Here is a 13364-nt window from a genome sequence, read left to right as displayed (position 1 = left end):
GCTGCACTAAGGTCTGTGGGCGGCAGTGTCGGCAGCCAGCACCCGAGCTGAGCTGGCCCTGGGATTTGACCCCTTCCACCAGGGAGCAGTGGCCCCACAGCAAGCGGCGCACTTACCGTCTGTGCTTCTGCACGATGTCGATGGGCCGGTTGATGGTGCGGGGCGAGCCGACCAGGTAGCCATTGCAGACCATAAGAGCACAATCTGCCAGGGCCACTGAGCCACAGCTTGTGGGCAGGCTCATCCTGTCCTGTGCCCTCCAGCTGCTCTCATGCCAACAGGCCCAGGCCCCTCCACACCTGCAGGGAGGGCGAGTCTTCTCCTCCAGCGAGCTCAGCATGGGGGCCTGGCCCGAGACTCCCATGGGCCGCCCTGCGGCACCGCTATCACTGCGTCCGTGGCCAGCTCCCCACAGCGCCGTCCACTGCACCCCGAGGTCTAGGGGGCTCTGTGGAGATGCAGCCCGGGGTGGGCTTGGCATGGGCACCTCGCCATGCTGCGCCCAGCTTTCCTCTGCCTCTCTGCTCCAACGAAGCGGCTCCACACAGCCATGGCTGGCTCTCTCTGAATGTCCCCTCTCCACGCTGCCTGCTCCTGGCCAGGGTGCCGGCTCCCCCAGGCCGGCTGCAGGCTCAGATGCATCCCCCCTTCTCCCTCCGGTGGCGGCTTGGCTTTGCCTTGCTCTGCCCCAGAAGTTCCCTCCCCCTGCCGGCAACCGGCACAGGACCCTCTGCGAGCCCAGCTCGCCAGTTCCACCGTGATGTCACTGGGGGGAGGAGGAGGGGCCAGCTGGCACGTTCAGCTCTCTGCAAATATTTCCCTTTAACTCCTTCCAGCCCAGCACGCGCCCTGTTGGCTCCTGCCCACGGCCTCTCCCTGGCATGCCCCCGGGGCACGGCTGGCACAGGCTGCCTCGTGCCCCAGGAACCAGTGTGCCGGGGTGCAGGCAGCAGAGCTGGCAGCTGGGCAGACCCATTCTTGGAACCAGCAGGCGAGGAGTGAACACAGGACCTAGGGTGGCCCCCTGGTGAAGCAGGGTAGCGGGGCGTGCTGGGGACATGGGAGCTGGATACCACCAGGCAGCAGGTCATGACATAGTGGTTCCAGGCATGGCAGCCTTCTTGCCCCGGTGACCGTGACAGGCAAATCCATCTCCCCCAGGCGTGTGCCCATGGTCCGTGTCCGGACATGGATGTGGGGCTCCAGGGGACTACAGGCAGGATTTCACACCCCCACCCGGGGTGAGACAACACTACCCCAGCCCTTCGCTCAAAGCCCCAGATTCCCCCACTCCCTTCCCCAGAGCCACAGCTGAGCCTGTCCAGGAATGGGAAGTGACGCTCAGCCCCACTCTCCAGCCCCCATAACCATCACATCCGAGACCCTCGCCGCATGGGACACATTTCCCATCACTCCCCAGCCGAGGCAGGGCTAGGAGCTCCAGGAGGCAAATGGGGAACTGAAGCACAGACAGAATCAGCAGCTGGCCCACGCTCACAGAGAAGGGCCCTGCGCCCACTCTATTGAGCCCCACGCAGGGGCCTACGGACCGGCCAGCCGGCCTCACACCCCTCTGCCCTGCTGGGCTCACTGCTTTGCAGACCCAAAGGGCTGCTCCTTTACCCCAGCACAGCAGCGGAAGCGGGCTAACGCTGCTTAGGGTGGGGGGACTGTTCCCACGAAGTGACGGGGTGATGCTGAGCTGGGGGGGTCTGACACTGAGCAGTGTCCTGGGGCCGTGGTCAGACAGCACCCTTGGCACAGTGCAGAATGGTGCTTCCAAGCCCCATGGCCTTTCTCTGGCATTTCACACAGACACAAGTCTGGCTTCTGCTGATGTTTCCAACGGTCCTTCAGCATGGGCGAGTGGGTGGACCCCAGCCTAGCATCTGATGACCTGGGTCCAAGTCCCTGCTCTGCCTGGGACCCTGGCCACTGTGGTTCAGTTCCCGTCTGCCCAGGGGGTAACAGCCTGGCCCTGCCTCCCCAGGGGCTGGAAGGATAAACACAGGGAAGACCGTGAGACTGTAGCAGCAGCACCCCCCAGTCTGGCCTCAGGTTGCTCGTGGTGCCTGGGGCTGATCACCTGTCCGCATCCTCCCCCAGGGCAAGTGGCCGGCCAGCTAGCCCAGGCGCACAGACCTGGAGCCAGGCCACGGGGCACAAAGCAATTCTTTAGGCAAAACCACCCAAAGAAAGCAGCTCCTCTGCCCACCCTGGGCTTGGCTCTCAGGCTTTCCCTGTAGGAGCCCAGCTCCTCAGGTCTGAGGGACTGAGCATCCTCAGCCCTTCCCAGAACTCAGCGGGGTCGGGTCAATGAGCAGGGCTGGCCGGCCCATAAAGACTTCCCCTTAACTCCCCTTTCCAGTCGCCCTAGGAGCCATCTGTCACTCCAGCGGGTCAAACGAGCAGACAGAAATGGTGTGGAATTTAATGAGCTGAACTGGGTTTTTTAATGGTCGTGCTGCTGGGCCATCAGTTTCACGACTCACAGGACAGGCTGCATCTCCAGCAGTGCAGCATCACATTCACACCAGACTGGGGCCCTGGGTCAAAGAAAACAGTGTCCCCAGCTGATGCATCAACACCACTTTCTGCAGAACCTGGGTGCTCCCGGGGAGTCTCCTCCCCTTGGCCTGGCTAGTGGCTGCTCAGCTAGTGAGCTCTGATCGGCCCAGGCACAAGCCAGCAGAGCTGCAGGGCTGTCAGCTAACGGGTTTGTTTAGCTTTTCCTGCATGTCTCTGAATTCCCTTATGTCCGTCGACAAAACAAAGTATCATAAGGAAAACCAAATGCAGACAGGTGCAGGCAAACCCCAAGGGACCACCAGAGCAGAGGGGCCTGAGATTCCCTCTCCAGCTCACAGCTTGTGCCTTTGCCCATGGCCCATTCTGCTCCCCCGTCATAGACACACAGCTCCTGGCATGGACGCTGCCTGGGATGTTTCCAGCCAAGAAGCCAGGGCAGAGCCTAGGCTCTGAGCAAAATCCAGCCCTGTAATATTTGCTCCAAGTGGCTGGGTCCCTCCCACAGGCCAGAAGCCAGCGCTGGGGCAGCAGGGTGGGACAGTATTTGGTTTGAATACTTCTAACCTCCCAAACCATGTGTAGGTGCAAAAACCAACCCCCACCTGCCAGGCCTCCCTGGCGGGGTGTTACTCCCGCTCTAGTTCAGCACAGAGAGTATTTAATCTATGCACAGCTGCCTTTGACACTGCTACCATTTCCACATCCAGTGTGAATGGTCTGGCAAGGAGGAGGGGGCATCCCCTGTCCTGTGCCCATCCAGACTCTGGGAGCAGCTCCTGGTCCCAGAAGACCCCTCCTGACAGCCTTTCTGCAGACGTTTCTGGAATGCCAGGCAGACTCCTGCGTGCCTGATGCTCTCAGCAGAACACGCAGTGCTGGCAACGCAGGATGGCGTGCGCCTCCGTCGAGGAATGGAGCTGGCACGAGCCCCTGGACCAGCATGGGTTTGACTGGAGCGGCATGTTTACCAATGAACACTGGGCACAGACAGTCTTCCCGCCCAGGAAAGGGAGCTGCAGGCGCTCTGAGAAATAGACCGAGGGCTGTCTGGATTCACACTGCAAATAAAAGGGGTGTTCGTAACCCACATGAGCTAACTCAGGTTAGAACAGCAGGGAAAACACGGCACCTCAGCTGTCCCCTTAGGTGAGCAGCTGGAGTTAATCAGAGCAGCTCCAGGGGCTGACACACGTCAAATTGCAGCGTAGCTCATGGGGTTACAAACATGACTTTTATTTGCAGTGTGGACATTGCAGACTGTGCTCCTGCTAGAGCCCCCCAAGCCAGGCTGCTCCTCGTGGTACCTAACTGCACCCCCACTCAGTGCGTCCCCAGGGCTGCCCCACAGCCACGCACTCAGCGGGGGGGAGGGGGTATGCAGGGGGGTTAGTTCTGAGCTCGCTCTCCTTTCTCCAGCGGTGGAAGAGACTCGGGGCCCAGAATCATGCCAAGCACCTTCCACCAGCATGAAAGGCGAGCTAAGGACCCACAGCCTGGCCTTGTGTGACGGGGAAGTCATCCCCATGGCATGTGCTCCACCAGAGCTTGCACAGGTCCCGTCAGGCGCCTCTCCCTGCCTGCCCCTTCTCCAGCTGGTTTCCAAGCCACCGCTGTGACAGAAACGGGGCCGCTCAGAACGGTGCTCAGAGAAAACGTCAGGTTTCCTGGCTTAGCCCAGCACCCCTGCGGCTCTCACTTTCCCATCTGCTTCCTGCCAGATCCTGGCCTGGCTTCCATTTCCATGGTGTTGTGAGAAAGTGTGTGGCCCCAGGACATGGCCGAGGGAGCAGAGTAAGGAGGAAAGCCTCCCGGCCGGGGGAACCCCAGGGGCAGTGGCGGGTCCTCACACTGGCCCTGGGACGGCTAGTCTGGCAAGTCACTTTCCTGCATGCCCATGTCCCCCCCCGTGCCACAAGGCTGATGGAGAACCATGGTGCCAAGGGTAAAGACTGCAGCCCTTGGGCTTGCAGCAGCATCCTGGACCCAGAGCTGAGCTCACCTCGCAGGCAGCTTCTCATCTGGAGCTCACCCCAGGCCAGACCTGGCCCGGTTCTCACTGCCAGAGCGACATCCCCTGCCCGTGCTGCCCAGCCTCACACAGAGGGTAGCCACGGTGGCTGGGGGGTAATGCGGGCTCCCCGCACTGCCCATCCCAGCTGCAGGCCGGATCACAGCTGCCCTGGTGATGGGCGGACGTGCGTCACTGCAGTGACTCCCAAATCAATTCAAGCATCGATCCACCCGGCTGTGCCGAGATGCGACCTTCAGTGACCTCCATTAGCCAGCCGGCCCCAGACATGCAGCCAGGGGTGGGGGGTGCTGAAGAGGCTCCATGCAGCTTTCATCTGCCTTGTTCTGAAGGCAATTAGAGCCAGGGCCCAGGTGGCCCCTGCCCCTCGCAGGAAGCCCATGGGGGCAGCAGGCCAAGCGGGAGAGCTCTCCCTGGCGAATGGGCCCTCACGCTCTGTTCTCCAAACAGTCCCAGCCAGTACCCGATGGAGGTGGCTCTTGGGTCTCATAGTGCCCATCTCTCCCCCTGGGGCCAATGGATCCTTACAAGATGTCTCCAGGATGGGGGCTCCGAGCCCTTTTCTGGGGAGATGATTCCCCTGGCTCATACATCCTGCTGGCAGGGCGTCTTCCTTGGTACTTGTCACTCCAGTTCCTCTCCCTACACCCTGGGTCTATCCCACTCGTCCTGGGATAGGGCTGTCCTGGCCCAGCAGTGTGAAGCCAGCAGGTGCCTTGCTGGGCAGCACAGGAAGGTTTTTCCTCCCCTAAATACATGAGAGCTCGGAGCAAACCACCAACCCCCGTGCTCTCCTGGTCCACTGAACTGTCTCATTTCAGAACATCGAGACTTTGCACTTATGTAGACACAGGCCTGCAGCCCAGCATCCCCAGTGCTTCATTTGTTCATTCAGCATCTCTCTGCATGTGGCAGCAGCTCTCGTGAGTGAAGCAGAGCGGTTAAGATCTGCAGCAGAGCTGGGAACCTGGGAGTCTGGACTGCTTGCTCGAGCAGCCTGGGTGCGGGGTGGGGGCGTCCCATTGGGCTTTGCAGTGTGCGGGTGATGCGGTGGGAGAGAGGTGCTGGGGGTGTTACTAGAAGACCGATTTCCACAGGTGCCAGAGTGTGTTGCAGAGAGCCCCAGAGATGCTGCAGCTGTGGCTCCATAGTAGCTGATTTGGCTCACCCCTGCTCCGTCCCAGGGCCCTGGGCCTCCTGCACACAGATGGGCCGGGAGGACAGGGACCCTGAACGTCACCCCCCAGTCTCCCCCATCACCCCATGGGAACCATCCCTTGACCCCCCTTTCCCTCCCGTATGTACCCCATGCAGGAGTGCCTGTGGACAGGGGGGGCAGCCGTCTGGCAGCATCCTCCTGGGAGCCAGATGCAGGTGCCGGCAGCTCTAGTAACTTCAGCCACCCCTGAGCCAAGTGGCCCCAAGCCCAGAAAGATGAGCCACACCCCCTCCAGAGGGACCCAGGACAGCAAGCCTGAGGCAGGGAAGAGTGAGGGTTCTGGGGGCCCTTTCCGACATGCCTGTGAAGCCCTGGGAGGATGGGAGAAGGTGTTTGCCTTGCCCCAGCATCAGCCAGCAGGTGGTCCCGGGTTTGTTGCAGGCTCACAGACAGGGTGACCAGACAGAAAATGTGAAAAATCGGGACAGGGGGTGGGGGGTAGTAGGAGCCTATATAAGAAAAAGCCCCAAAAATCGGGACTATCCTTATAAAATCGGGACATCTGGTCACCCTACTTCTGGATGAAACGGCTCCGTAACATTTTGTGTGTCCTCTCAACACGGCCACTCGCCATGACGGCGGAACAAGAAGTGCCTCATAGTTTGCAGCCTGGTTCCGGGCCAAGAGAAACTGCTGCATTCGTTCCTAAATAGGAAATTCTGGCTCCCAAGGGCGAGCAGGGCAGGCGCCACTGGTCTCCATCAGGCAGGGGCAGCTCTTGGCCGCATCTGCCAGGCTGCCTCACAGCCCCGGGCAAGAAAACCGAGCCAGGCCATGCTGGGCAGCCCCTGCTGAGAGGCATAGCTCACCCTTTAGCAGCCCCCTCCCCATTCCTTCCTCAGCATCCCGGCCCAGCATCGGGACGATGCCCACGAACCCTGTCCCCTCTCCAGCAGGATCCCCAGGTCCCTGGGGGACTGAGGCTTCACAGCCCCTCCAGGGCAGGTCCTTGACACAGCCAAGCTCCCGAGCAGATGTCCGGACTGCGAGGGGAGAGACTGAGGGGAAAGAGAAGCCAGGCCACATGATTGCGGCAGGTGGGCGTTCAGGCCCCGCGCCGGGGTAAGGCCAGGCAGGTGTTGATCCTTGAGGCTGTAGATGTGCAAAAGGAATGTGCTGGGGCCACATCAGAAGCACCTAATGAACATGCTCCTCCGATGCCCCCCAGTGCCCTCCCCTACTTCCAGCTCACAGATGCAGCCCCAGCACACAGAACCCCTTGTGAAACGCGCTGGAAGGGGAAGCGCGTTTGGGCCATGGGCAGGCGAACAGCTCGTGCGATTCACAGTGTGTCGGAGCCCAAAGCAACACAGGAAATTGACCCAATAGCCCAGGCTTGGCAGGGAGATCAGTGAGTGTGGGCAGCTGGGGCTGTGCCCAGAGCCCTGGCAAAGGAAGTCACTGCATGCCCAAGGCTCTTGTGCCTGCAAACCCCCAGCTGGCAAAGCTATTCTCCAGCCAGATGAAAATGCTGCCACATCCCCTGCACCAGTGCCCCTGGCTTGGCAGAATGGCCCCACGTGCATGGACCCTTCTGGAGACAGGCTTGCAGCAGCCCACTTGTTCCCTGTGGAAGGAGAGGTTCCCTGTGTATGTCAATGGGAGCTCAGATTTCCTTGTCAGGCTCGTGATATTTGGTGCCTCCATGGCTGCCCCCACTGCTGGAGTCAGGGGATTGGGGTGGGGGAGTCTCTCACTGAAGAAGGAACAAGAAATTTCTCCTCCTCCTGGTTGTCGAGCAAAGTTTGAAGTTGTGGCCCGGGGGCGACGCAGACGCTCAGAGACAGGTGAAGACTGATCTGTCCAATGCTCTGGGGCCAGACTCGTGATCTGTGGGGTGGAGTGTCCAGACCCCATTCTCTCCTCCTGCTGCCAGGCTGCGCCGTGGGCTCCCAGCCAGCACAACACAGCAAGGAATCGGGCGAGACAGCGGAGAGGCCGAAGTGGCACTGTTACCTCGTCTGCACCATTCTCTCACTGGATCTGACCTGATCCTGGAGGACTCAGCCTTCCCCACCTGCGGGACTGTTTCAAGCTCTGCTGAGCTCCCTGGAGCAGGGCTGAATGCAGCCACCATTCATGCTGTGGGTGCCCAGCCAGGACTCCACATCCCTGACCTCCAGCTGGAACTGGCCACAGCCCTGGTGTTATTTCGTCATGGCTTTGCTTTACTGACAGGCAGGTACTTTAAAAAGCAAAGGTCTCAGTGCCCCTTACCTCCTGCCATCATGTCACGGAGGGAGCTCAGCGGTGCTGCCAACAGAGTTCTTGCTTCCCATCTACACGGCCTGCGAGCTCCAGCAGCAAGGCCCCTACCCGGTCCAAGAGCCACCTGAGCCAGGCCCCGCAAGGCATCTGGGGCACTGGGAGCTGCCCAGGGCAGAGCTGGTCCAGAGAACGACCACTGGATGCCACGGTTGGAGCTGCCCAGGAACCATTGGGCACCTCCTGTCCAGAGCAATGTGGGGCTTGGGATCTCCCATTGCACTTCCTGTGGGGTGAGTTCCTCTCTCAGCAGGAGTTTGTCCGTCAGCCTGTCCATCCAAGAGGCTGCTCCCCACCAGGCTGGTAAAGTGCCCCCTGGCCTGGGGTTCCCAGCTTTCCCCACCCAGGGCCTGGTGTGCAGGACCGGAGCACCCACTGCCCCCAGGGAAGACCAACGGGCTGCAGGTAGCTCAGCACCAGTGGAGTCAGACCCAAGGGGCAGCATCCAGCAGCTCCCACTCAGAGCCACGGAGAAGCCCCTTGTCCCCGAGAGCAAGAATTTCTTGGAAGACTTGGTCCTAGGAGAGTGATGCTGAGGGCCCAGCAGGAACAGCTGTGCTGCGTTGGGACAGTGCATGGCCCAGCAATGCAGGCTAGAGCCCTGGCTGTTTGGGTGCAGGAATGCACCACAGACCAGAAGCCCCAGGGAATAGGCTGCAACTTCACTGTGACCCCTGGCACCACGCGTGGGGCAGGGCTGGGCCTGCACAGGGGAGCCTCCTCAGATTTTAGTGCTGGGTCTCTGGCTGGCTTCGCTTCAAAGCAGTGCAGCAACGGCATTCCCACAAGATCCCCAAATCTTCATTAATTCCAAGGGCCTGGGCCCTCCTCTCCAAATGAAGTGCCTAACGAGAGAGACCGTGCACCAGATGCATGAGCACCTCAGCTGAAAAAAAGCCACAGGGCCCAGACCTGCAAAGAGTCTGAGCCAAGTCCTGCCGTGTCCTTGTGTGGGCCGAGCCCTGAGTGGGGAGAGGCTGCTAAAAGAGTAGGGACCTCCACTCACCGTAGCCACACAGGAGCTGTCAGCACCAGCATCCAGAGCTGGGGACTGGTAGCCATTTCCACTGTGAATAGCCAGGGCCTCTGCTGTGGGCGGAGAGCAGAGGGAGGATGGGGCAGGTGTGGCGTGGAGTGGGTTGCCTGGCATCTGTTTAGCCAGGGCTGGGCTGGTGGCACTCAGGCTGCTGCCAGCCAGTTCCCAGCTGCCAGCAGAGAGGCCATGGTCAGGTGCCAGTGGGGATTCACCGTAATCAGGACTTGCTGCTGGGACCCTGGCAGGGACCTTGCTCCCGGGGAGGGTGCTGGGGGAGAGCAGGGCCAGTTGTGGTGGAGGCTTTGCCATGTGCCCTGCTGCCCCTAGGAGCCCCGAGCCCCTGAAACAGCAAGTGCCACCCAACAAGGAGGGCCCTCACTTCAGGGCAGGTTCAGCACCAACGTCTGCAAGATGCCCCGTGTGCTGAAGAGCCTGCCTGGCCGTGCCATGACCTGGACACCAGTTTGGGTGTCTGTCAGAACTCCTGGGTTCTGTTCCCAATTCTGCTACTGACATGCTGCGTGCCAGCAGCAGGGGCAGACCCCCAGTGTAAAATGGGAGCAAAGGGGGCTGACACACGGCTGGGCCAAGGGGGTTCAGTTATTCTTTCAAAAACCCAGGTAAGGTTAGCGGGAAACCAGTGCCACCCCAAAGACTGTGGTGCAGACCGGAGCCACTAGGTGTCAGCACAGACAGGCCAATGGAGACGCTGGCACAGCTTGGGGAGCCCAAGGGCCGTGCCGCAGAGGTGCCAGGGCCATGCTGGGGCCCAGCACACTCGGCTCTCAGCACCGTGCCTTTCTCAGGAGACTAGTGACTGAATTCAAACAGATTTTCTGTCCCACGCGAGCTCCTTTGATGCTCACTGGCCAGTCTGCACCCTGGGCCGGCCCGCCGGCCTGGGAGGTTTGTTTCCTCTATAAATAGCTCTTGTTGCCATTGCAAAGGGCTCAGCTGCTCACGTCCTGCACCGGAGGCAGGGCAGCCCTGTGACCCCGTGCAAGACGACCTACTGGGCCAGCTCTGGGGCCGTCATTCCTGCAGGAGGGGCTGCGTGCACCCCACCCCCCAGCTCAGGGAGTTGTGGGGGAAGAGAAATCCCAGGAATGGAATGGTGCTGCCAGCATCTCACGCTGTCTTACGCAGCCTGTCTGGAAATGGCACCGGGACTGTGGGCTGGCGCTAGGCAGCATCTGCAGAGCAGTGGCCCAGGAGTGCAGCCCGCCACACAGCTTGTTCCATGTTCACTCACCAGGCCAACCCCTGCCTCATATGGGCAGATGCAGCTGGCCCCTCCCTGCCCATAGCTGGGCCCCCGCTGGGTGGGTGCAGTGGCCTTGGGAGAACAATGCCCACTGCTGCCTGGCATCCACCATGTACCAATGCCCCTCCTACAGCGCTTGCCACCTGCCCCTCCAGACTCTGTGTGGGACATGCCAGTGGGCAGCCCAAGCAGGGGAGTGGCCAGGGTCAAAGGCCCAAACGTCCCCTGTACTGACATGCAGGCAGCACACGGAGGGCCCAGCTGGTGGGCAGCCTGTCCACACACTTAGCAGCACCAAGCCCCTGGGCAGGGTGACCAAGTGCCCAGGCCAGTGTGCAAAGCTGGGGCATTTGCAGCTCGCGCCCTCCAGCCTGGGCAGCACAGCTCTGCTCGGGCCTGGGGCTCTTGGCAGGTGCAGGTGGGAGCTGAGCGAAAGCAGAGCTGGGGCATCAATGAACCCCCAGGCTTGCTGCATCCAGGGCTGCTGGTTCCTGCAGTGCTAGCTGGGGTGGGGCTGGGCATGCTGGGGGCAGGGGAGATGATGGGGAAGTGGGTGGAGTCCCAGGGTTCCCTGCAGGTGCGTAAGGAGAGGTACAGATTGGCTCCTGTTGGCAGGACCCAGCAGCTGGTGCCTGTGGCATGACCAGGGGGAAGGGGGCACAGGATGTATCTGCTGCTTGTTTTCCTCTATCTGTCTTGACAAACACCCTTTCTATTTACATTCCCACAACTGCTGCGCAGCTGCAGCCCAGCTCCCAGACAGCCCAGGTCCTCCCGAATCCCCAGCACCCTCCATCCATGCGGCCCAGCAGCCCGCTGGCCAGACAGGGGCTGCCCTGGCCCCAGGCCTCTGCCAGGCGGAGTATGGAAGTGGCAGGAAATAATTGGCCAGCCAGGCAAATACAGGCCCTTCAGCCAGCAGAAGGCTGGACTGGGACCTTCACCGGTTCGCAAAAGTGGGTAGAGGGCTTGATCCCCCAGAGCCAGAGCTGCCTGGCCTGGCCTGAGCCAGCTTTCCCCACTCAGCTCCTCCTGGCTCCACGGCTCAGCCCCGCGTCCCCTATGCATCTGGCCTGCTGCCGGCTGGGCAGGGGGAACCCTCCAGCCCCGTGCCAGGGTTCCTGGCCTCAGAGCTGCTTTTGCTCAGGGCCGCAGGATCCGAGCAGGGTTGATGCCAGCTCTGCATGAGCCTCCCACGGTGCAGCCAGGGAGAAGGACCAGCAGTGGGGAGCAGCCCCACACACCTGGCCTGAAGGCACATACCAAGCACCCGCTAAAGACAGTGCTTGTTTGGGGAACCAGCTCTGGGCACATCCTGGCATCAGCCACAAACACCCCAAGTTCTCTGCTCTTGTCAGCACCCACCCATGGCTGGTACCTTGTGTCACCCACATAACGTGCAGAGCTGGGCTGCGGTCAGGGAGGCGGGGAAGGGAAGTGCCCCAGGCCACAGAGACAGGCCTAACTGCCCAGCTCATCTGCAGGCACCTCTCAAAGTCTCCCAGTGAGTTCAGGTCTCAGCACCCTGTGAGCTGCCAACCCTGGAACCAGCCCAGCAGCAGCCTCTGCACACCACCCTGCACTGGCCACCTTGCCCTGCCCGGCGGTGCAGCCCCCTTACCTGCCCAGCCCAGCTCCACCCTGCACTGACCACCCTGCCCTGCCCAGTGGTGGGCAGCCCCTCTACCTGGCCAGCCCAGCCCAGCTCCACCCTGCCCAGCCCTGCCCTGCCCGGCGGTGCAGCTCCCGTACCTGCCCAGCCCGGCTCCACCCTGCCCTGCCCGGCGGTGCAGCCCCCACCTGCCCAGCCCAGCCTAGCTCCGCCCTGCCCAGCCCTGCCCCGCAGTGGGCAGCCCCAGCCTTTACCAGAGGGGGTGAGCCACGGTAAAACGCCGCTGCATGCGGATGCTCTGGTTCATCATGAGCTTCCTGAAGAGGATAGGCGAGTTGTGGGGGGAGCTGCAGGGGGAGGCACTGGGGGAGGCCCCCGGGGAGCCATGCTTCGGGTTCAGCATTTCGGAGCCACAAATTAGTGTGTGGGGGGGCCCACATGCACAAGAGGCTCAGCCAGGCCTTCCCCCCCTTTCAAAAATCTCCCCCGGGAAAATCACTCTGAGGGCTCCCCTGCCCAGAGCGGGGTCCAGGCTGGCAGAGAGGGGGCACAGGGGCAGCTGCAGTCACTTTCAGGCCATCAGTTTGATTGTGCGCAGAGGCTCCGTGGAGGCTGCTGCTCCTCTCTCGCTCCGGCTCCGTGCTGTGCTCTGGCTGAAGGTGAACGAGCGTGACTGGGGGGCCGGCGGGACGTTGCTACGCGGGCTCCATTTCCTGAGGGTCTCGCAGCGCTGGCTCCCCGGGTCTCATTCAGAGAAGACAAACTGTCCGTTTGGTACAAAGCAGGAAGCGCATTGCAAACACAGTGCTCTCGCTCCCAGGGAAACTTTCCATTCCCCTCCCGTCCCTGCCTGAGAAATTAAACAACTGTCTGGCTCAGCAGATACTGAAATATGAAGCAAGCCCCCCTCGTTGCTCGGGCTGGGCCAGGCTGGTCCGGCACAGGGAAGCTCGCTCTCTCGCCGGCTGCATGGATGAGCCGGGGCTTGCTGGGGCTTCCATGGCAGGGAGAAGCAGCGCAGTGCCCCCCAGCCTTGCTGCTCCCCCACTGGGCACTCAGCCCTTTCCCCCTCCACAGCACCAGCTGCCTCAACTGCTGAGACGTTAAACTGCACTGGAATCTGGGGCAGGACCGGGGAGACTTTCCGTGCTCAGCATCGTAAACCACAGGGGCTGGATCCTCAGCTGGTGTAAATCCAAAGACTTCAGTGCAGCTATGCCGGCTTACACCCTCTAGGGAGCTAGCCCACTGGCTTCCCCTGGCACCAGCTTGCCTGGGGGAGGCTCAGCTCAAGGTGCCCCCTAGCTCTGCCAACCACAGGGGCACCAGCCTAGAGCCCTGTCCTGCTCTCCCCCTCCAGCCCCCTTCATTCTCCCAACCCAAGAGTGCCACAAACCCAGAGGGGTTCCC

At 61.6% G+C, this 13364-nt stretch overlaps 1 protein-coding gene across 3 annotated transcripts in view; it reads right to left on the bottom strand.

The window, feature by feature from the left end:
- The window catches only part of PDE4C (phosphodiesterase 4C), a 91267-nt gene that overhangs the window by 27960 nt on the left and 49943 nt on the right, over nucleotides 1-13364 (bottom strand). Inside the window, exon 1 of one of the 3 annotated variants that reach the window (XM_032782826.2) lies at nucleotides 12209-12950. The exons of 1 other annotated variant lie outside the window; for it this stretch is intronic. In XM_032782826.2, the coding sequence (XP_032638717.1) occupies nucleotides 12209-12357 (149 nt within the window). In that variant the 5' untranslated portion in view covers nucleotides 12358-12950. Of the gene's footprint in view, nucleotides 1-116; nucleotides 701-12208; nucleotides 12951-13364 lie in introns of those variants that run through there. One more of the 3 variants, XM_032782823.2, reaches the window with a different exon arrangement.

This window comes from Chelonoidis abingdonii, chromosome 11, assembly GCF_003597395.2.
Source record: "Chelonoidis abingdonii isolate Lonesome George chromosome 11, CheloAbing_2.0, whole genome shotgun sequence".
NCBI classification, from domain to species: domain Eukaryota; kingdom Metazoa; phylum Chordata; order Testudines; family Testudinidae; genus Chelonoidis; species Chelonoidis abingdonii.
The sequence above is the reverse complement of the archived record's forward strand: the minus strand, read 5'-3'. Positions and strand labels throughout refer to the sequence as shown.